The 22,065-nt window shown below is 41.0% G+C and overlaps 1 protein-coding gene across 1 annotated transcript in view; it reads left to right on the top strand.

Moving 5' to 3' along the window:
* The first annotated feature begins 1,696 nt into the window (after window positions 1–1,696).
* The window catches only part of slc35b1 (solute carrier family 35 member B1), a 35,322-nt gene continuing 14,953 nt past the window's right edge, over window positions 1,697–22,065 (top strand). Inside the window, exons 1-5 of the mRNA XM_078529588.1 lie at window positions 1,697–1,892; window positions 7,789–7,886; window positions 9,423–9,553; window positions 10,755–10,785; window positions 18,660–18,820. Coding sequence (XP_078385714.1) covers window positions 1,735–1,892; window positions 7,789–7,886; window positions 9,423–9,553; window positions 10,755–10,785; window positions 18,660–18,820 — 579 coding nt within the window. The 5' untranslated portion in view covers window positions 1,697–1,734. The remainder of the gene's footprint in view (window positions 1,893–7,788; window positions 7,887–9,422; window positions 9,554–10,754; window positions 10,786–18,659; window positions 18,821–22,065) is intronic.

Below are 22,065 nucleotides of genomic sequence, written 5' to 3'. Positions count from 1 at the left end.
TCTGGAGAGAGATGCAGTGGTTGCTGTCGAGGTTCACCCCGAGCAGTTCTGTGACACAGGACTCTGTGCTCTACGGGCTGTTCCCAGGGACACACACCGAGACAAACATCGACTGCAGCTGGAGGATCATCAACTCGGTGAAAGACGCGCTTTGGTCTGCCCGAAACTTGTTGGTCTTCCAGCACAAAGAGTTGTCCCCGACCGATTGTTGCGGACTGGCACAATCCAAAGTCCAGGACTACGTGCTGAGGGACGCACTAAAGCTTGGGGCAGCTGCCGCAAAGGCGCAATGGGGAAGGGTCGCTGTCTAAGACCTTTCTACCACAGCGCACCGAGAGACTGGGAACTGTTTAGAGCCCCTCGGGCTGTACAGATCAAAATGAAAGGCTGTAAATGATTGTAATATTGTTTGTACTGATGCACCTGGTGATACATTTTGTAAAAGTTTAACCTGGATTGTACCCTTGTAATGTTGTTTTTGAAATGGTTTGGAATGTGATTGAAGATATTTTATGAATAAAGTATATTTTTACAAAAAAAAAGGTCTGGAGCTGAATGTAATATAGTTTTTGTAAAGAGCTCCAAACTCTAGAAATTAAATAGATCACTTATAACCCAACTGTCAATCTATTGGTTTGTGTTTGGGGGCGGGGGGTGGAGGGAATCATTTATAAGTCAAAACTCTAGATTTTTAAAGAGTTGGCCTTTGGGTTTGAGACAGTGGGGTTGACATGAAATGGCTATATAGATCATGAAAGCTTCTACATAAATACTAGTCTTTTTTTATTTCACAGGATGTGGGCAAGGCTGCTTTGATTGCTGACATTTAGCTGCCCTGAGATGTGAAGCTGTCTTTCTGAAACCTTGTGGTCATGCTGCTTCTTGTGTATTATTGGGAATACTCCAAATCCTTTGCATGAATTACAGCCATGGCTAAAAGTACTACACTGGTTGTGAAGCGTTACGGAGCCATTCTGAGGCTGCGAGGAGCATTGTCAATAAATAAGGATGTATATGTATAATCTTCGCAAATAATGCTATTTACCTTCCTTCCAACCGGAGTTTAAAACATTGGCAGAGCCATGGTGGAAATACGCATCCAGTGTAGTCTGCAGGAGCTTCTTAAGAAAAGGGAGGGGGGTGTTCTCAAATCTGACTTTCTGAGCAGGATTATACTTGGATAACAAAAGGCTGCCCACAACACCAGAGAGACAGGTTTGTAATCAGTAAGGGAATCCAGGGTTATGGGGAAAAGGCAGGAAAGTGGAGTTGAGGATTATCAGATCGACCATGATCTCATTGAATGGCAGAGCAGACCCAATGGGCCGAATGGCCTACTTCTGCTCCTACGTCTTATTGGTCTCCCCGCCTGCCTGCCTGCCTCTGCCCGCCACCTCCAGCTGGAAACCTCTCCCATCCCAGCCCGCCGGCGGCCGGCACTCCCGCGCAGGCGCCCTATCATCAGTCGACACGACAGAGCACCAACCGTCACCGCAGGACCCCTCCAGCCGGCGACTCGGTCACGCCGGTTGTTTCGCCCTCATTCAGGAAGGCGTCCCAGACACCCCTCGCAATTTATTCAGCTTCAAATGAGTATTGGAAAGTCGAAAGGGAGTGACCGGGGCTTGTTTACGTTGTGAGGCTGCCGCGGGGGGGGGTGGGTGGAGGGGTTCGTTCAGGCGGTGGTCCAGGCCCCGGTGCTGGGGTCTTGGCGGGCGGGCGGCGCGGGGGCCGATGGGACCGTCCGAGGTTGTTGCCGTGGAGCCGCAGGCGCCGAGTGAGGCGCCCAAATCGTCCATGGAGAAAGTACCCAACGAGAGGGTGCGGCTGCTCGTCTGCTTCCTGGGAGTCTTCGTCTGTTATTTTTACTACGGGATTTTACAGGAGACGATGTAAGTACTTGGAGCCCGAGGCAGAGAAAGGAGCTTCCTGAATGAAATGGCGGTGCAGCCTGTTCCTGGGTCGTCAGCATTAGAGGGGGAATTGATGAGGTGGAGATGCAGCAGCAATGGGACTGAGCAACCCCTGGAGCTGGCTCTGTTCACCCCCCCCGGGAAACAAGCAGGCTTGTTGTTTCGACTAAAACTATATAATCAAATGAATGATACGCAGATGATTATATGATGCAGTGCACACTGTAGACATATGGTAGCTTTGGTTGCTCTAATTGTAGAGCTACTGAAAAGGGGTCCTTTATAACCATGCATTGAGAACCAGTTTAAGAATACAGGGTCGTTCCATTTAAAAAAAAAGACTGGAGTTATGCTGTCAACATATCTTTTATATTCTCATGGCATCTCTAAATATTTTTGGGGGCAAAATGCATATTTTCGGTGAGTTTTGAAAATGTTGACCCAGTTGGGGAAAAAGGAATCCTTTATCTGGTAATATGCATTGAATTTTGTTTGTTAAATTGACTGTAAGTGTGTAAATTCCCTTTTTGTAAAGAAATCTAATAAAAGGGAATTGAGCCGTCACTTGAAAAGAAAAGTTTTAAGGGTTATGGGGAAAGAGCGGGTATCGTGTTGTTAATAGGATAGCCCAAGAGCTGGTAAATTCACAATGGGCGGAACAGAGCTCTGCGCTGTAGGATTCTCCCCTGCCCTGGCCCTAATTTAGGAGAATGCTATTCGGCCCCTCGAGCATGCTCTGCCTTTTGATAAGACCATGGCTGATCTGATTGTAGCCTCAACTCTACTTTCCTGTCTACCCCCTATACCCTTTGACTCCCTTATCAATCAAGAATCTATCTAACTCAGTCTTAAAAATATTAAATGACCCAGCCTCCACTGCTCCCTGAGGAAGAGACTACAAACTAATGACCCTGAGTGAAAAGAATTCTCCTCATCTCCATCCTAAATGAGAGACCTGTTACTTTTAAACTCTGTCCCCTAGTTTTAGTGTCTCTGATAAAGGGAAACACCCTCTTTGCATCCACTCTGTCAAGTCCCCTCAGGACCTTATACGTTTCAATAAGATCACCTCTAATTCTTCTAAACTCCAATGGATGCAGGCCCAACCTTTCTTCAAAAGACAATCCCTTCATCCCAGAAATCAGTTGAGTGAACCTTTTCTGAACTGCAGATGCAATTATATCCTTCCTTAAGTAAGGAGACCAAAACTGCACTGTACTCCAGGTGTGGTCTCACCAGCACCCTGTACAACTGTAGCATAACATCCCTATTTCTTATTCCATTCTCTTTGCAACATGCAATTTGCCTTCCTAAACATTTGCTGTACCTGCGTACTAATTTTTTGTGATTCGTGCACCGGGACACCAGATCCCTGTTGCAACACTATTCCCACCTGGCTTCCCAAGGTTGACTAGATTGGATGGCCGTCTCATCCCAGGAACCAATGATGGGAGGCTGAGTAAATTGGGCTTATGCTCTGTGGAGTTTAGAAGAGTGAGAGGCCACCTCGTTGAAACAAAGATTGAGTAGGTAAACATAGAGGCTACTTCCCCTAGCTGGGGAATCCAGTACACCGGGGAACAGTCTCAGGATAAGGGGTTACTGTCTCCAATGCAAGTATATCCTTCTTTAAATATGGAGATCAAAACTGCACTCAGTATTCCTGGTGTGGCCTCATCAAAGCCATGTACAATTGTAGCAAGACTTCCTTAGCTCCAAAAGAACACAAGAAATAGGAGCAGAAGTAGATTGTATGGTCCCTCGAGCCTGCGCTGCCATTCAATATGATCATGGTGATCTTCTGCCTTAACTCCACTTTCCTGCCCACTCCCCCATATCCCTTGGTTCCCTGAGATATTAAATATCTGTCTGTCTCAGCCTTAAATATACTCGATGTTGGACATCCACAACCTTCTGGGATAAGCAATTCCAAAGATTAACAACCCTCTTGAGTGAAGATATTTCTCCTCATCTCAGACCTAAATGATGGGCCCCTTATCCTGAGACTGTTCCCCGGTGTTCTGGATTCCCCAGCTAGGGGAAATAGCCTCCATGTCTACCCTCTCAATCCCCCTCAGAATCTTTGTTTCAATGAGGTGACCTCTTACTCTTCTAAATTCCACAGAGCGTAAACCCAATTTTCTCAGCCTCCCATCATTGGATGGCCATCTCATCCCAGGAACCAATCTAGTCAACCTTGGTTTACTGTCTCCAATGCAAGTATATCCTCCTTTAAATATGGAGACCAAACTGCACTCAGTAATCCTGGTGTGGTCTCACCTAAGCCCTGTACAATTGTAGTAAGACTTCCTTTGTCTTGTACTCCAATCTCCTTGCAATAAATGTCAACAGTCAATTTGCCTTCCTAATTGCTTTCTGTATCATTTTCTTTCTCCTTTCTTGTGCGAGTATCAAGCCTGAATATAAAACATTTCTAAGTTTCACAACTTTTTAAAAATATTCTGCTTTTCTGCTCTTACTACCAAAGTGAATAACCTCACACTTCCCAATATTATAATCCATTTGCCAACTTGTTGTTCATTCGCTTAACCTGCCTGTATCTCTTTGCATCCTCTTTGTGTCCTCCTCACAGCTTACATTCCCACCTCGCTTTGCATTGTCAGCAAACTTAGATACATTACTCTCAGTCTCTTTGTCTAAGTCATTAATATAGATTGTAAATAGCTGAGGTCCCAGCACTGATACTTTCAGCATTCCACTAGTTACAGACTGCCAAATTGAAAATGCCCTATTTATCCCTACTCTCTGCGTCCTGTCCATTAATGAATCCTCTATTCATGCTAATATGTTAGCCCCCCCCAACCAACTCCATGCACCCTTAACTTGTGTATTAACCTTTCATGTGGCACCTTATTTGAATACCTTTTGGAAATCCAAGTATACTACCTCTACTAGTAGAGGTATCTTATCTACCCTACTAGTTACAACCTCAGAAAACTTTCTAATAAACTTGTCAAATATAATTTCTTTTCATAAAACCATGCCTGATCATATCATGATGTTCTAAGTGCATGTTAAGATTTTCTGAATAATAAGTAGCATTTTCCCAATGACTGACGTCAGGCTAACTGGCCTGTAGTTCCCTGTTTCCCCCCTCTCCCTCCTTTCTAGATTAATGTTGTTATATTTACTAACTTATAATCCACTGGGACTGTTCAGGAATTTTGGGAACTTTGAACAATCATGACCAGTGCATCCATGATGTGTGCAGCTGTCTCTTTTAGCACCTTCTGATGCAGGCCATCAGGTCCTGGGGATTTGTTGGTTTTTAGTACCTTTAGTCTCCAATACTTTTTCTTTGCTGATAATACATTAAATTCCTCAGTCTTATTAGCCCTTGATTACCCTCTATTTCTGTTATGTAAGTTATATCTTCTGTTGTGAAGACAGACACAAAACATTTGTTCAAAGTCACTGCCATTTTCTTGTACCGTAAGGTAATTTCTCTTGTCTCTGCCTCTAAGGGGCCAACTTTTGTTTTTGCAACTCCCCTTTTTATATACTTGTAAAAGCTTTTACAATTGTTTTTATATTCCTGGCTAGTTTACTCTCATATTCTATATTTCCCTTTTTTTGTAAAAGCAACTTTTTGGTCACTCTTTTTGGTCCCATGCTAGCTGATATTGTAAACTAATCCCTTTCCTGGTGCTGTTCTGCTCCAGTTCAAATCTGCTATCGAATTGCACCCCCTGTAATTCCACTTACCTTGCAAACTGCTGCCCATCTCCAACCTCCAGTTCCCCACCCAAATCTTTGAAGGTATTGACACCGCACTGCAAGCACCCCCACACCCATCCTTCTCATAACACCCACATTTGAACCTCTGCAGTCTAGCTTCTGCCCCTCTGGAGCACCAAAATGACCTTAATCAAAGCCACAAGTGATGTCCTATGTTTGTGTCCATGGTGCAATATCCCACTTGATTCTTCTCGGCCTGTCTGTGGCCTTTGACACAGTCAACCATACCATTTTCCTCTGACGCTTATCCGGCTGAGTGGGATTGCATTTGCACAGTTCCTTTCTTATCTATGCAATCATAGCCAGAGAATCTCCTATAACAGCTTTTCTTCCCACCGCGACACTGTTACTGCTGAAATCCCTAAAGATCTAACCAGGGTTCGCTTCCTATTTCTCATCTAACTGCTGCCCCTCGATGACATTATTTGAAAATACAATGTCAGGCTCCACTGGTACACTTAAGACACCTAGCTCTACCTCACCACTGCCTCCCTTGTCCCTTCTGCCTCTACAGAGTGAACAGAAATTTCCACCAATTAAGCATTGGGAAGTGCAAAACCAATGTTTTAGTGCCTGTCACAATTCCTATTGCCCAGCCGTCTGTTCCATGCCCCTCTCTGGTCATTGCCTGAACCAGGATGCTTGTAACCCTGCAGTTCTATTTGACCCTGAATTGAGTTTCTGATGTCTTTCCATCACGTAGACTGCCTATTGCCACCTCTCCTATATCTCCCACCTCGGCCCCTATTTTAGCCAATCTACTGCTGAAACTCTCATCTGTGCTTTTGCTGCCTCTAGATATGACTATCCAATTCTGTTCTGGTTGGCCTTCCATCTGTCCCCCTGTATAAAATTGAGCTCTTCCAAAGCTCTACTGCCCACCTCCTAACTTGCCCATTTTCCTGCTCAAGGCTATGGGCCAAGTGCTGGTAAATGGGATTAGGTAGGTGGGTCAGGTGTTTCTCGTGTCGGTGCAGACTCAATGGGCCGAAGGGTCTCTTCTGCACTCTGTGATTCTGTGACTCTGCACTTGTCTCACATTGGCTGCCATTCCCCAAAGCTGTTGATTTTAAAATTCACATCCTTGTCAGATTTTTTTCATGGTCTTGCCCCTGCCTACTGCTACCTCCTCCTTCAGCCCTCTGAAAACCATAATACAAAAGCCAAATGCTGAAAATCTGAAATAAAAATATAAAGTGCTGGAAATACTCAGCAAGTCAGTCAGCATCTGCGAAGGGAGAAGCAGAGTTGACATTTCAGGTACATTATCTTTCATCAGAATAGGCAAACATGAGACCTATGAATGTTTAAATCAAGTACAGAGGCAGGGAAAGGGAGGAAGGAACAAATGATAAGGCCTGTGATAGAGTGGAAGGTAGGACTGTTTAATTGATGCAACAAATGATGGTGCAAGGCCAAAAAAGATAATGAGATAGGTAGAAATAAAAGTTGGGTCTAGGGATGGCTTAATGCGACCCTCCTCCAATGGCACTGGCATCACAAACTTTACCTTGCAGCATTAACCTAGAGTGGCCATAGATGGTAATGCTGACAATGCTAGATTTCAAAATGTAGACACTAGCTTTTGTTGCTCAGGGCTTTTTTCATCAGGTGAGTAATGGAAAGTAATATTGTTATATTACAAGATTCTCATTAACTGCAATTCTGATATCATCAAAATTTATCTGTTTTCGGAATAGAGCTCTGATTTCAGTGGCTAAAGAATGATCCAGAGCTATCTTTTTAGCTTTGCCAGTTTTGTATTAGACTGTTAAAACGGTAGCTGTAGTGCAGCTACACTCTTAAGAGATTGGGGTCTCTGGCCATTCTGTGTTAGGACAATATCCCAGTGGTATCTCTTTTGAGCTTTATAAGCACAAAGCAATGCTTAGTCCAGTGTCTTTGGGAACAATTCTGAATTTTTTTTTCCCCTAATGCTTAGCTTGCATGAAATATTAGGAATGTCAACCAAATTTGATTTGTATGTGTTAGAGCTTGTGTTCACAGTCTCTTGGTGTTCTTGCATATAGTTTTCTTTACATACTTATATCTGATAGCAAAAACAAATTATTGTGGCACTTGTTCACCTTGAGCACTTATATCTCATGTGTTACAGAACCAGAGGCAAATATGGAGAACAGCAGGAATCATTCACTTATGCAAAATCACTTGTGTTTGTCCAGTGTATTATTAATGCCATCTTTTCTAAATTAAGTAAGTAACTTTAATTGTATTGTCTATACATATATATATATATATTATATATACATATATATATGTGTGTGTGTATGTATGTATGTGTATGTGTGTATATATATGTGTATGTGTGTGTGTATGTATGTATGTGTATGTGTGTATATATATGTGTATGTATGTATATATATATGTGTGTATGTATATATATATGTGTGTATGTATGTATATATATGTGTGTATGTATGTATATATATGTGTGTATGTATGTATATATATGTGTGTGTGTGTATGTGTATATAATTAATTGTTGGACTGGATCTTGCGGTCAGTGGCGAAGTGGAGGCGACGCTGCTGACTGCAACTAAACCTACATCCTTATCTTTTCCATAGGCTGCAGCAGGAACCTGCTCTCCTGCCTATAGTGTAGATCCATTGGCGAGGTAAGTAGGGAGGCCTAGTGCTAAGGTGCATTCCTGTTGAAGCCACATCCCCTTTGACATCATAAACTGGAGGCACACCCCATGAGGTCTGCCTTCAGTTCAATAATGGGTAACTTTTTAATAATTCAAATGTTTCCTTTAATCTGCTTTTAATTCCAGCTGCCTGCTGGCACCCCCAGTTCTGTTCCCATCATTCCTCACCCCCCCTCCCCCCAGCACTGCTCCCATCCATCTCCCACTCGCAGCTCTGCTCCTCCTTCCCCTCCCTGGACTCTTCTCCAATATAAAAAGAACTAAGGAGATGGGAGGGCAAAGCAGAGCCACACGTGCCGGTGTCAGAGGGTGGTTTACAGGGAGTGCGGGAGTTTTTGACACTCCTGATTTAAGGGGCTGCGTCCTGAGCAGGCTCTATCACTGCTAGGAGCAGCCCTAAATAAATTGATATAGATAGCAGTAAAAGTACAGGGCAACCAGCTCAAGTTTACATGCTGACAGCTGCTCAGGGGACTATCAGCATGGGCTCCCATGGAGCCTATTCAGGCGTGCTGCAACTTCCGGATTCGAGAGTATTGAGCTCCCAGGAAATTGTAATACTATTCAGCTCTCGGTGGCGGCGAACATCTTAGCGCTCACTGTTGTTGGTTCTGTAAGATCCGGGCTATTAAGTTGTATCATGATGGATGTAAAAGAAATCAAACCTGTAACTTCACTTCAAATCAGAGATTGGAAGGGGATATTCCCCAGTAGTCAAAATGAAATTGAAGGCTGTGGGATTTTCAGTAGCTAGTTTGGCTCAAGTTCAGGATGTTATAGACTGCAAATGTAGTTATTAGGGCACCCAAAAATCACTTAGAACTGGTCATTTTGCAAGTATAATTTAAATATGTTTATATTAGAAGTTTTTGGAAATTAAAAATTGTTAAAGTGCATTTGTATAGTGTGAACGGGGGCAAGTTCTTGACTGCCAAGTCTCTCTCTCTCTAGCCATGTATAATTATATATCTAAAGAATTGCACAGTATTTGAGTAGTAAAATCTGGTATTCTAAAACACAAACTTGTTTGCCCTAATATAAAAATTGTATTGGCTAATATATTTTGTATGTCTTGTTCCAGTAATACAATTCTTTGAAAAACCTTCACCTGAACGAACGCCACGCTGGCTGTATGCAGTTTGTTCAATGTCCTATTTAGGAGCAATGGTCTCCAGTAATTCTGCGCTCCAGTATGTAAACTATCCAACTCAGGTTGGTATTGGATGTTACATATTCTTTTTACAAAAGAGTATTTTTGAATATTCAAGTCTAATTCTACGTGAAAATACATTGCTGAATCTTTATTGCAAGATTTTTTAAAATAATAGATATTTGACATTGTTTTGATAAGTTTTTGTAGTGTCATTTTGTATTGTATGACGTTATTTTGAGATATATAATTCGAGTGTAACCTTAGCTAACCCTCGTAATTGTTGTTCTAACTTATTCAAAGAAATAGTGTTGAACTAATTCAGGCCTCTCTTTCCACTTCCCCCATCCTCCAATTTAATAAATATTTAGATCTCCTTGAATAACATTTTTACAGATGTAAATATAAATGGTTGCTGTCATAGAGCAAGTGTTGCACAAATTTTAGCGCTTCAAAGATGAATAACTGGTATGTGCTTGAAAGAATAATGTATTTTAAGAAATCCATAAACTGTTATGTGAATTTACAGTGTAGTGGAATGGATCCAGAAAACTAGTTTTAAAAAGTATGCAACCTCAAATATTACTGTAATGTACTAATTATGTGCAAATAGTTCATTCTGATTGGTATAATAAATTGTCCAAACAATATGCATTTCAAACACGTGCACATGTATTTACTGGGATAAGTTGCTAATTGGTGTTCTCGTAGATATCTCATTAATTGAATTCTTAGTAATGAGAGGCAAGTTTTTTTTTAAAAGCTGAACCTATGTCTCAAAATTAAATATCCAATATCCTGCTCTGATATAAATTCTCTGTGGTATTACTGAACGACTTCATGAATGTGTGCAGAGAATATGGGGTCAACATGTCTGAATATATTGTGTCCTGTTGAGAGCAAATAACCTTGAAGAAATTGAGCAGGTAAACATTAGGGGAACCTTGCATTGGAGCATTTCTTCTCTTTTCCCTTCACCTTCCTCATTTTGATTTATATAATGCAAAAAAAAAGAAAATCTTGTGCTTTCCCTTTAGCTAATACTAACTTTTCCCTTGTTTGAGCATCTTCTACTGGCTTAAAGCAGTTTTTTTATGTAATTCATGGATGGGGAGCATTCTGTACATAGTTTTATCTAAATGTGCAATAAAGATCAAATTGTAATAGAGATTCATGAGTAAAGTACGTTTCATTTTTAAAAAAAATATAGCATTCCTCATGGCAACTCCTAATGTGAACTAATGGACATTCCTTTCATTTCAGGTTCTAGGAAAATCATGCAAACCTATTCCAGGTAGGTTAAAAAGATATAAAAAGCAAGAACTTGAACTGGCACAGGACCTTGTTGTACCTCAGCAATAATGTCTGTTTTTATATGACACTTCATGGAGACACAAGGAAAATGAATGCTGAACTAAAAGCTTGTTTGAGAGATGGATTTAGAGAGGTTCTTGATAGAGGAATGGGATGTTAGAGGGATTTAGAGAAGGAATACCATAACATCAAGAAAGACATGGTCGCCAATTGTGGGCCAAAAAGGAGGGGGGAGATGCACAGGAATCTAGATTCAGAGGAGGCAGAGCCCTGGTATGTAGGACTGTTTCAGACATAGGAAGGGACAAGGTTATGGAGAGATTTAAACACAAGGATAAGAAATTAAAAGAATTCCTCCTTTGGGCGATTACTGAGGGTGGAGAATGGAAGGCTGGCCAGATGTTCATTGGAGTATTCGCATCTAGAGGTGACAAAGGCATGAATGAGTTCCTATCTGCTGCCAAAACAATGTTCCGGAGGTGAAGTACGTAGTCTTTGTGACAGGGATGTGATGAAATCGGAAGCTCAACTCAGCCATTCTGACTGAACTTAAGGCAGTGGTGTCAATGTTTTATCAATTACATTGATAAGGTTTGTTAATGTCAATCACATTGTTAAGGGAAACAAGTGATGGGTATTTGAACACATAAATTGGGGATAGCTGGGACACTGGGTATGGGCAAGTAGTGTTGACACTGGACAAAGTCAATAAACTCAGCAAGGAAAGACTATGTGTCTTAGTTTTGACATCACCAAACAGATGGAATCATGTTAAACATTTGGTTGCAGAGGATGGTTGGCCTAAAGGTGAAAATTGGAAACTAAGACATCTTTTAAGACAGAAGACTGTAATTAGAGTTACTTCGGAGAAGAATTGGAGTCTCGGTGGGGTGGGTGTGGAGTCTCGGCGTGGGGGGGGTGGGGGGTCTCAGGGATAGTGGGTGCGGTCCCAGGGATAGTGGGTGGGTGCGGGAGGTCGGGGTTGTCGGAGGTAGGAGACCGGGGGGTGGGGGCAGTCCTGTGGGGAGGTGGGGTGGGTCGGGGGGGGGGCAGTCCTGTGGGGAGGTGTGGTGGGTAGTCCTGTGGGGAGGTGGGGTGGGTCGGGGTGTGGGGGGAGTCCCGTGGGGTCGGTCTGGGGCTTTACAATAGTTACTCAGAAGTTAGAAGAGATTTTAATTCTTCTAACTTTTCCTCAGTAACTAATGTTATAACCCTGGTGGAACCATCTGAAGTTTACGATTCAAATCCCATTTTCAGATGGTTCCCAGCGCAGTGCCATTGTCCAGAGGAAGTGTGCATTTCTGGGTAATTGCCGTGTAAACCCTTACTAGAGCTCGGAAGTTACGGGCCATGAGCTGTAAAACGCACATGAGGCATGGTCAAACTTTGATAAACTTAGAAGGATGGACGGTTATTCCATAAAATAATATATCATGGAATTTAACAGGCTATATACAAGATTGTAAAAATTCTGTTTGGAGATCCCTAATTCAGTACTTGCTTTCAAATTGTTGGATTGTGCTAAAGTATCAAACATGAATGGGCTCCGGGATTTGATTGGAGTTAGATTCCCAGAAAGAGATATGCTTCTGGAGCAGATGCCTGAAGCTTTTTAAAAAAGAAAATTAGGGAAACATTCATTTCCAGTCACTTTCATAGCAATACAAAAGATGAAGAATTCAATGTTGGCAGCATTTTGAGACCATTTAGCTATGGGGCATGTGTGAGTCTGAAAGAAGAACCATAATCAAAAGAAATGAGGATGAAGACTCTGGGAGCTCTAACAAACAACAGGAATTGGGTAACTGGGTCAGGAGAATGAACCCCAGGAATAACCGAGGAATGGTAAACAGGTGTTTCAGATGTGACTCGAAATATCATTATGTGATTAATTGTCCGGGTTTCTGAAATGACGCATGATAAGGAAGGATCGGAAGGGAAAGATGACAATATTTATCAGTCAGAAGGCATTGTACTGGTCACCAGAAGCTTTAGTTCAGTAACAGTTGTTCTAGTTGCAGACTCATTCACATGTGCTGTGTTAGATAGGTGGTGCACGTCCACCATATGTGGAGTGGATTGGTTAAAGTGTTACCTGGATTCTCTAAATAGTAAAGATCGAATGAATGTAATGGAATATGGAAGTTCTACTTACTTCAGGTTGGGGGATGATAACACTTTAAAATCACTAAATGGAGTGGTGATCCTGTGTAAAATAGCCAGGATAAACCATTTTATCAGTGCAGATTTGATATCCTGTGAAATACCCTTACTGTTCAGTATGCAATCTATGGCTCAAATGAAATTGGGTATAGAACACGATAAGGCACTTATTTTTGGGAAATCTGTAGAGTTACAGTTTACACAATCGGGACAATATTGTATCCCCATAACAAGACCTGACATTTCTAATCACAATGTTAAAGAAGTGTTGATGACATTAGAGCATCGCAAAAACATAGAAACTAGGACCAGGAGTAGGCCATTCAGCCTTGAGTCAGTAAAAATAGATTTTATTCCAGGTGGCATGGTACGTTACTAAAGAGAAAGGTAGAAATAATGGAAAGGCCTGGTTAAGGTTATAGGCAATGATGGAAAAACAGTAACTTTACAACAAGGCATTCAAACTGTTAGGGCACATTGCTCGAGGCCAATTGGCACTGATTATATATTTGCAGAACCTGAACAGGTGATAGAAAGTGAAGAGGCACCATGCACTTTACATATGGATATGTTGAACAATTACTAGGAGCAGATTACGATAGATAAAGGGCTGACTAAGTACAAACAAAATGGCTTAGGGTTTTGAAGAAAGCCTTGGTGATCATGATGTCAGAGTGAACTTTCCTACTGCAGAAAGCATGAGCTTGAAGATTTTCTTAGCCTTTCAGCAACATATTTCTGTGAATGTAAATGAATTGATATAAAAACTGCATTTTTGCAGGATGAGAGATTTCAAAGGGAAGTGTATTTGAAAGCACCTAAAGAGGCTGGTGATATAGAAGGGAATCTGGAAATGAAACAATTGTGCTTATGCGTTGAATACTGCATTAAGGGTATGGTATTTCTCAGTTAGGCCTATCCTGCTGAAAACGGGTTGTATTCTGCTAAAAACAGACCCAGCAATGTTCTATTGGTATCACAAGGAGAAAGTAGCAATCATCTTTATGAAGCATAAAAGCAAAATACTGCGGATGCTGGAAATCTGAAATAAAAACAGAAAATGCTGGAAAAACTCGGCAGGTCTAACAGCATTTGCGGAGAGAGAAACAGAGTTAATGTTTTGAGTTCATATGACTCCTGAAATGTGATATAATTTATACTGTTTAAAGGGGGTGGAACAGGTAAAGCAGGATTAGTGATAGGTGGCTAAGGAGAGATTGACAAAGATGTAATGGACACAAGACAAAGTGAGTGTTAATGGTAGTGGTGAAGACAAAAGAAGGTGCTAATAGTGGCATAAAGGTAAGAAAGCAGAATCCCTTTTTAATCCTTTTTCCCCAACCACCCTCCCCAAAAGGGCCACCTGTCACTTGTTCTATGTTGTTCTTTCACAGAATGCTGACCCTTGTTTTGCTATTGACACATTCTGCTTTCTTACCTTTAGGCCACTATCAGCACCTTTAGCCTCGACCATTACCTTTAGCACTCCTTTTGCTTTGTGTCCATGACTCCTTTGTCAATCTCTCCTTATCCACCTATCCTGCTTTACCTGTCTCCCGCCCCCCCATGAAACAGTATAGTTTCCATCACATTTCAGGAGTCATATGGATTTGAAACATTCGCTCTGTTTCTTTCTCCACAGATGCTCTCAGACCTGCTGAGTTTTTCCAGCATTTTCTGTTTTTATATCTTTATGAAGCACGTTGACGATTTTCTGTGGGGAGGTTCTGCAGAATTTGAGCAACGGATGATTGATAAAATAAAGAAGGAATGTAAGATTGGAAGTTAGGCTTCAAGGCCTTTAAACATAATGACATAATGGATTAGATGTTACGCAGAATAAGTCTGGAGTGACCTTGAGTCAATAATCTTATCTCAAATGTCAACTGCATCCCAATAAATTGGATTGGGTTCTCACAAAAAGAGGATCGTGCATCCAAGGGAGAAACAGACCATAAGAAGTTTGATTGGACAGTTGAACTGGTTGTGCACTCAGACTAGACCTGATGCCAGTTATGATCTGTTGGAACTGAGTACTATTATTGAAACATGTTACAGATGAGGAAGTTCTGAGAGCATATAGAATAAAGAAATTAAATTCAGAGAAATGCACACTCAAATTTTCAGCCTTGGGTGATCCAGAAGATGTGAGGTTAGTCATTTTTGGCACCTGAAGCATTGCTAATCTACTGGATGGATATTCTAGCGCAGCAGATATTCTTGGTGGGAAAGAATAATAAATATTGTCCATTGGCCTGAGAAGCGAAGAAAATAAACAGGGTAGTTAAAAGCACCTTAGCTGCTGAAACACTGGGTGTTAGTAGAAGCAATAGATATGGGGGTGTACTTATCTAATATGCTGAAGGAAATCCTCTGCAAGGGGCAATCTGAGAAAAGTTTGCCCATAGAATGTTATGTGGATAACCATTCTCTTTGGGACAATGTTCATTCGACAAAGGGTGTCACTGAAAAAAAGGTTGAGGATTGACCTTGGTAGCATAAAGAAAATGTTGGAAAGAAGGGAGGTTTCCAAAATAAAACGGGTGGATGTAAGTCACTAATTGCCAGCCTATTCTTTGAAGAGAACTGTTTGCTGTAAGAAATTATTAGATGCACTGGAAGAGAGATGCTTGTGTTATAATGAGAATATAGAAAACCAATTTTATTTTGATTGCATTGAAATTATTTATATATGTAAAGAAGAAAAATAGTTTTGTTCAAAGAAGAGGGGATATGGGATATATGAATGGTTGGTTGTACTATAATGTGAGACATAGAAGATGATCATTTGTATTTTTATTTCTCTTTGATTAGTTTGAAAGTTTGTTCTTGTGTTTTCAAAAGTTTCGATTTGAAATAAAGAGGGGAATCTGTTGATGTCATCAATTGCATTAAGGGAAACAGGCGATGGGTAGTTGAACCCCCCTTTTAAGGGGCTATCACCTTTATTAATTTGGTGATTAATTTATTTTATTGGTTTCAAAAGTGTATAAATAGGGGATAGCTGGAACACTGGGTGTGGATGACGAGTGTTGACAATGGACAAAGTCAATAAACTCTGTGAGAGACTGTTATGATCTGGCAGATGATGTGTGCCAGGTGGACCAAATCCACAACGGAAACTTGGTCGTGCTATCACAATGGTTTTGCAGTTTGTATTTATTACGTGAGTATGTGTGTACTGAATTCAGAAGTAATGAGTTCACCAAATCCTTTAGAGATTTAAAAAATTGCATTAAAATATTTATTAACAAGATAAAAGATTTCAAGCACTTGAATAAGACTACAATTACTACTGTAATAAATCCTAAGATTCTTAATTGGCCTGACTCCCAGTTATACACCCCTTTAAGGCAACCGTCCAAAATTTATTTTAGATTTGAAACAGAACCAGCAAGTTAACAAAATATCATTTGACAGTGGAATTCCAAATGGTTTTCCCAAACTTCAGTTACTTTACATAGCAGACTTGGGCTCAAATGTCTGGAGGCTTCTTGAAGGCTGTTTCTCACACTCTGTTAGATGTTACATGGCCTTCTCCACATAGCCTTTCATTCTCTTTTTAATATGTAAATTCTATTGTTCCATATGTCTTTGAAACTGTACCTTCCTCATAATATAAAAAACTTTCATGTTGCCAATGTTGTCAGTAACCTTTCGGAAAAATAAACACACCCCTTAGCCTTGCTTATCTAGTTAGTTGTAAACAGACTAACATCCCATTGAAATCTAACAATCTCTTAATTTATCTAAAAATGCAAATTCCCTTCACACCTTACATGCCAAGCCAGCATCCATGTTTACTCATTAGCATGTCAAGCACATTTCTACACCTTGCTTCTTTTGATGATTTCAAGCTTTCAGTCTATTTGACTTCAAATGTAATTAAATCACACACACAACCACCTATACTTACACCCATAAACCTACTTTACAATAACCAGGAAAATATTATGAAAGTTATTATACTTTCGTCACCGGGACTAAGACTTCAGTTTGTATATTTTTCTTATAAAACATAGAGGTATGCTCATTGCTATCTCAAAAAAATTTTAACCCGAACAAAGACCTAGAATGGCTATGTCTGCCTGTGACCCGAACCAAAGGAGCTATCTGGCAGTATTGGGGAACCACTAATGACCTCCTTGTGGGCTCCACAGACCTAATTCAAAGACAACTATACAAAGGCCACCTGCTTTCCATAACGCAGGCTGGCCAATAGGCGTCTGCTTGTCTGTTAAGACAACTGGCCGGATAACCTTCCTTTGAATTCTTAATGATTGGGACATTAAACCATCTCATGAACCCAGATGAGGGATACACCTCCCTCCTTAAGGACAAGGTGGAAATGTGGGATTCATGTGACATGAACCTCTGGCTTGTGGAACCAGTAACATTGCCTTTCTGAGCTGCAAAGTCTCAGTCTGCCTCTTTATCATCTGAATAGCAGCCTCACAGACCAGGAGCTCTAGCCCAGGTTGGGCACCTGGCCCTATTTACAGTGCTTCTGCTGGAAATTCTGTGCCATTGCATATAAGACTGATTCATCTCTGCATGCCTGTCTCATCATGTGAAGTCAACACCATTGGATAAGTGAATTATCCAGCATTGGTTTTCAGCTCACTGACCTCCATGAAGGAATTCCTTATGGAACTTTGATTCTGGACTCTGGAACCCACGTGAAACCAAATTTATTTTCTCTGTGGTCTCTGCACTGTGAATCTTTCTTTTCTCCCTCTTTTACTGTATGAATGCAAAGGAGGCAACGTTATGATCCACCTGTGTTTTGAGTGTGTGCAAATAAACTAACCCTTTGAGCTCATCCCACCTCGAGTTTACTGTGGGGTTATTAATAGAAATTGGATCACACCAAAACCGAGGGATTGGGAAATAAGCCACCGCTTGTTAAGGGGGGAAGCAAATCAAAACACCTTTCAGTTTATGGACGGGTGGTGAGAGGAGTATTTGGTGCTGTTTAATGCCCTCTCCTGTCCGTAGCAACTCTGTCAGCAAGGAAAGGCCCTGTGTCTTAGTTTTGACTTCACCAACCAACTTGAATTCTGTAAACAAGTGACCTTGGAAAGGGATGTTGCTGGCTAGAATACAGAGTTTATGGCATGGACTGAAGACAAAGGCTTTGTTCTTCCTGATGTTTTACTCTCCGGATGTCCCAAAATATTTTACATCTTGCAAATCCCTTTTTGAACTGCAGTCACTGTCATTATGTGGGTAAATGCAGCAGCCAATTTCTATAATCATATGAATGACCAATTAGTCTGTTTTTGGTGGTTTATGGAGGAATTTTGGCCTGCATAATAAGAGAATGTGCTATTCCTGAAATAATGTCACAGAATAATTTACACCCACCTGAACCACAACAGACCAATGCACAATTTAGCATAACCTGAAAGGAATGCATTACAAAACATACTTGCTTGAAACAGTAGGCAGTGTTCAGTCTTGCCATATGCCCAGTGGGCATTTCTGTATTGCCCTAAACGAATCTAGATATCATCTGTATATTTATTGAATACTGCAGACTATTTAGCGGTAAATAAGCATGAAGATGTTGACTTTTGACCCCATGCTTACACTATTGCATTACTTCATTGCAGTTCCTCCAGTTATTCTTTAAAACGTTGTGACTTGTACTCAAGTTTTTACAATTGGTTATTTTGTTTTGTATTGCAGTGATGGTTTTAGGAGTCCTTATTGGAAAGAAAAGATATCCATTCACCAAGTATCTATGTGTGCTGCTCATCGTTCTTGGAGTGGCATTATTTATGTACAAACCCAAAAAAGGAATTGGCAGTGCAGATGACCACGTCTTTGGATTTGGGGAAACACTGTTAGTAAGTATGTGTCTTCTAGCATTTTTATTTGTCAGAAACACATTTCTCATTTCGCATTAGTCTTTGGACTTAGCAGATCCATGGACATTACTAACTGTTGGGCCAGCCAGCCTAGTAAGTTTTCACATTGTGCTTTGTGATGGTGGTATATATGGGTCTGTAAGGATAACCCACAATACCTGATGTGAGTTTTAATTTTTTAGCAGATAACACTTTAAATCCACTTGACTTTTTTTTTTCTATTTCCCCCATTCTCTCAAGTTGTCAAAAACTGTTTGGCCTAATGTTTTTTCTATATAGGTTTATTTTCTTAAAGCAGACATTAAAATATTTCTGTTGTTTCTCCTGGCTTCAACTGCCCATCTTAGAAATCGGCATAACTTTAAAAAAAAATTGTTCAAAAATTGTTTTTAAACTTCTTTAAAAATCAAATGAAAGCCCAGATTGTAAAGTTGGGAATACTTGCTTAAGTAAACAAAGGACTCTGCTGAATGAGTATACTCAGTGATGGCCAGAGCCTAAATGAATAATAAACATCCAATTAAAAATAATTATAGATTAGATAGACATTCAACGCTGAGGCCTTGAATATCTGCACTGTTCTTCTGTAATCTGTGGAACTCCCCAGAGATTTGGCCATTTATACCTTCTCTGTGGGACTTCTGACGATCTTCCATTTGATTGGTATAATGGAAATTCCAAGCTTTAGTAGATGCACAATCCCTTTTGAAGCAAGCAACAATGAAACTTGAATTCCAGAGTTGTTACAATAACACCTTTAACGTAGTAAAACATCCCAAGACATGTTGTAGGAGCATGAAAGAACAAAATTTGACAATGAATCACATAAAAAGATATTAGGACAGATGGCCAAAAGTTTGGCCAGAGATAAGTTTTAAGGAGCATCTAAAGGTTGGAAAGCGAGAGACAGAGGCAGGCTGAGAGATTTAGGGAGGGTATTCCAGAGCTTAGGCACTTAACAGCTAAAGGTATGGAAAATAAGGGATTATCAAGAGGCTAGAATTAAAGATGTGAGGTTATCTCAGACATTTGTGGGATTGGAGGAGGCTAGAGATGAGGAGGGGCAAGACCATGGAATTTGAAAACAAGGGGATTGTGATGCTTTGCTGTAATGGTGCAGCATAGTGTCCCATCAGCCTAGTCTTAATCCATCATAAAAGTGATGGAGGAGTTGCCACCAATGCTATTAAGCAACATGGACTCACCAACAACCTGTTCACTGATGCTCAGTTTGGGTTCTGCCAGGACTGTCTGCTCTAAAACACGTTACAGCCTTGATCCAAAAGAGATGAATTCTAGAGCTAAGATGTAAGTGACTGCCCCAACATAAAGACAGCCTTTGACTGAGTGGGGCATCAAGAGCCGTAGTAAAATTGAACTCAATGGGAACAGGGGGAAGACTCTCCACTGGCCGGAGTCATACTTAGCACATAGAAAGATGATTGTGAATAGTCGTTTGGTAGTACTGAACTTGAGTATTGCTGAAAAAAAGAGACATGTCTAAGCTTTTTGTTTTGCACTTATCAGGACACTCGCAAAAATACCAATATAAGGGGAAAACAACAATTTATACTGTATGAAGAGAGTGCAAATTGTTTGGCAAGTGGCATTGCCATGGAGAATGCACCAGTTAACTGCCATGCATTGTTTGAAATTCAAACCAGGCAGCTTGACCTTGATTGGTCAAGGCGCACTGCCCTGAAGAATTAGTCAGCGAATGGCTGTCACTTATTTTGTTTAGCTGAAACAGGCACAATGTATGTACATGTTCTTTCTGTCTGCAAAGAACAGGGCCCTGTGTTTTAATATACGTAGCTTCCAGTGCACACACACGAGCCACACTGCGAGTCCGACTAACGATCTTAAATTTGGTTGTCACTGCAATTCTGAGCACGTTGGACAACATTTGTTAAATAATCCTCAATCGCGGAATCACATCTAGTGTTGGACACCGGTTTGAGTTTTGTATGCACGGGCTGGTTCGGTACGGTCTGTACCCTGCCTGTTGCGAACAGTAGCTGGGACATGCTGTTTGATACAATCCCCCAGTCTTGGCAGTTAACTGTCAATTACCATCACTGGTGCATTCTCTATGGCAATGTTACTTGCCAACTAAGCAGCACTCTCTTTACATACAGTGTAAATTGTTGTTTCCCCTTGTATTAGTATTCTTGTGAGTGTCCTGATGAGTGCAAGACAAAAAGTTCAGACATGTCTCTTTTTTCAGAAATACTCAAAATGATTGTGGTTGTTGGAGGCTAATGATCCCAGCCGGAGGACATCACTGCAGGAGTTCCTCGACCAGGGCCGTAAGGCCATATCGTCTTCAGCTGCTTCATCAATCACCTTCCCTCCATCATAATGTTAGAAGCGAGAAGATTCGCCACTGATTGTGCAACGTTCAGTTCCATTCCATAATCTCCAGACAGTGAAACTATTAGTGCCTCTGGACAGCATTTGGTTGAGAGCTGAAAAGTGGCAAGCAATATTTGCACCACACAAGTGCCAGACGTTTAACATCTCCAATAAGAGAAAGTCTAAACACCTCACTTGACATTCAGTGGCATTACTATTGTTGAATCCCCCATGATCATGGTCACCATTGACAGGAAACTTAATTAGACCAGCCACATAAATATTGAGACTACAAGAACAGGTCAGAAACTGTGGATTCTACAGTGAGTGACTCATCTCCTGATTCCCCAAAGCCTTTCCACCACCTACAAGCCAGGAATGTGATAGAATATCCTCCAATAGCTTAAATGAGTGCAGTTCCAACGACATCCAGGACAAAGTAGCCCACTTGATTAACATCCCAACCACCACCTTAAACATTCACTCCCTCCACCATTGGAGGAATGTGGCTGGTGTACGTACCATCTACATAATGCAGAAACTCAAATCAAAACTTCTTCAACAGAACCTCCAAAACATGCAATCTTTACCACTTAGAAGGACAAGGGTAGCATGCGTTAAGAGAACATCACCAAGTTCCCTTCCAAGTCATATTACGTTCTGTCTCAGAAGTAGATTGTTGCTGCTGCATCATTGGTAGATTGAGATTATAATTCCCTCTCTGTGGGAGTACCTTCACCACATGAGCTGCAGCACTTCACCAACCTTTCGAGGGTAGTTCGGGATGTGCAATAACTCCTGGCCTTGCCAGCGCTGCAAACATCCCATGAATGAATAAATTTAATGTGTTAGGTACCACTATAGTGCTT

Source organism: Cetorhinus maximus, chromosome 25 (assembly GCF_964194155.1).
Source record: "Cetorhinus maximus chromosome 25, sCetMax3.hap1.1, whole genome shotgun sequence".
Taxonomy (NCBI): Eukaryota; Metazoa; Chordata; class Chondrichthyes; order Lamniformes; family Cetorhinidae; genus Cetorhinus; species Cetorhinus maximus.
Note: the sequence above shows the minus strand (reverse complement) of the source record. Positions and strands in the feature narration are given on the sequence as shown.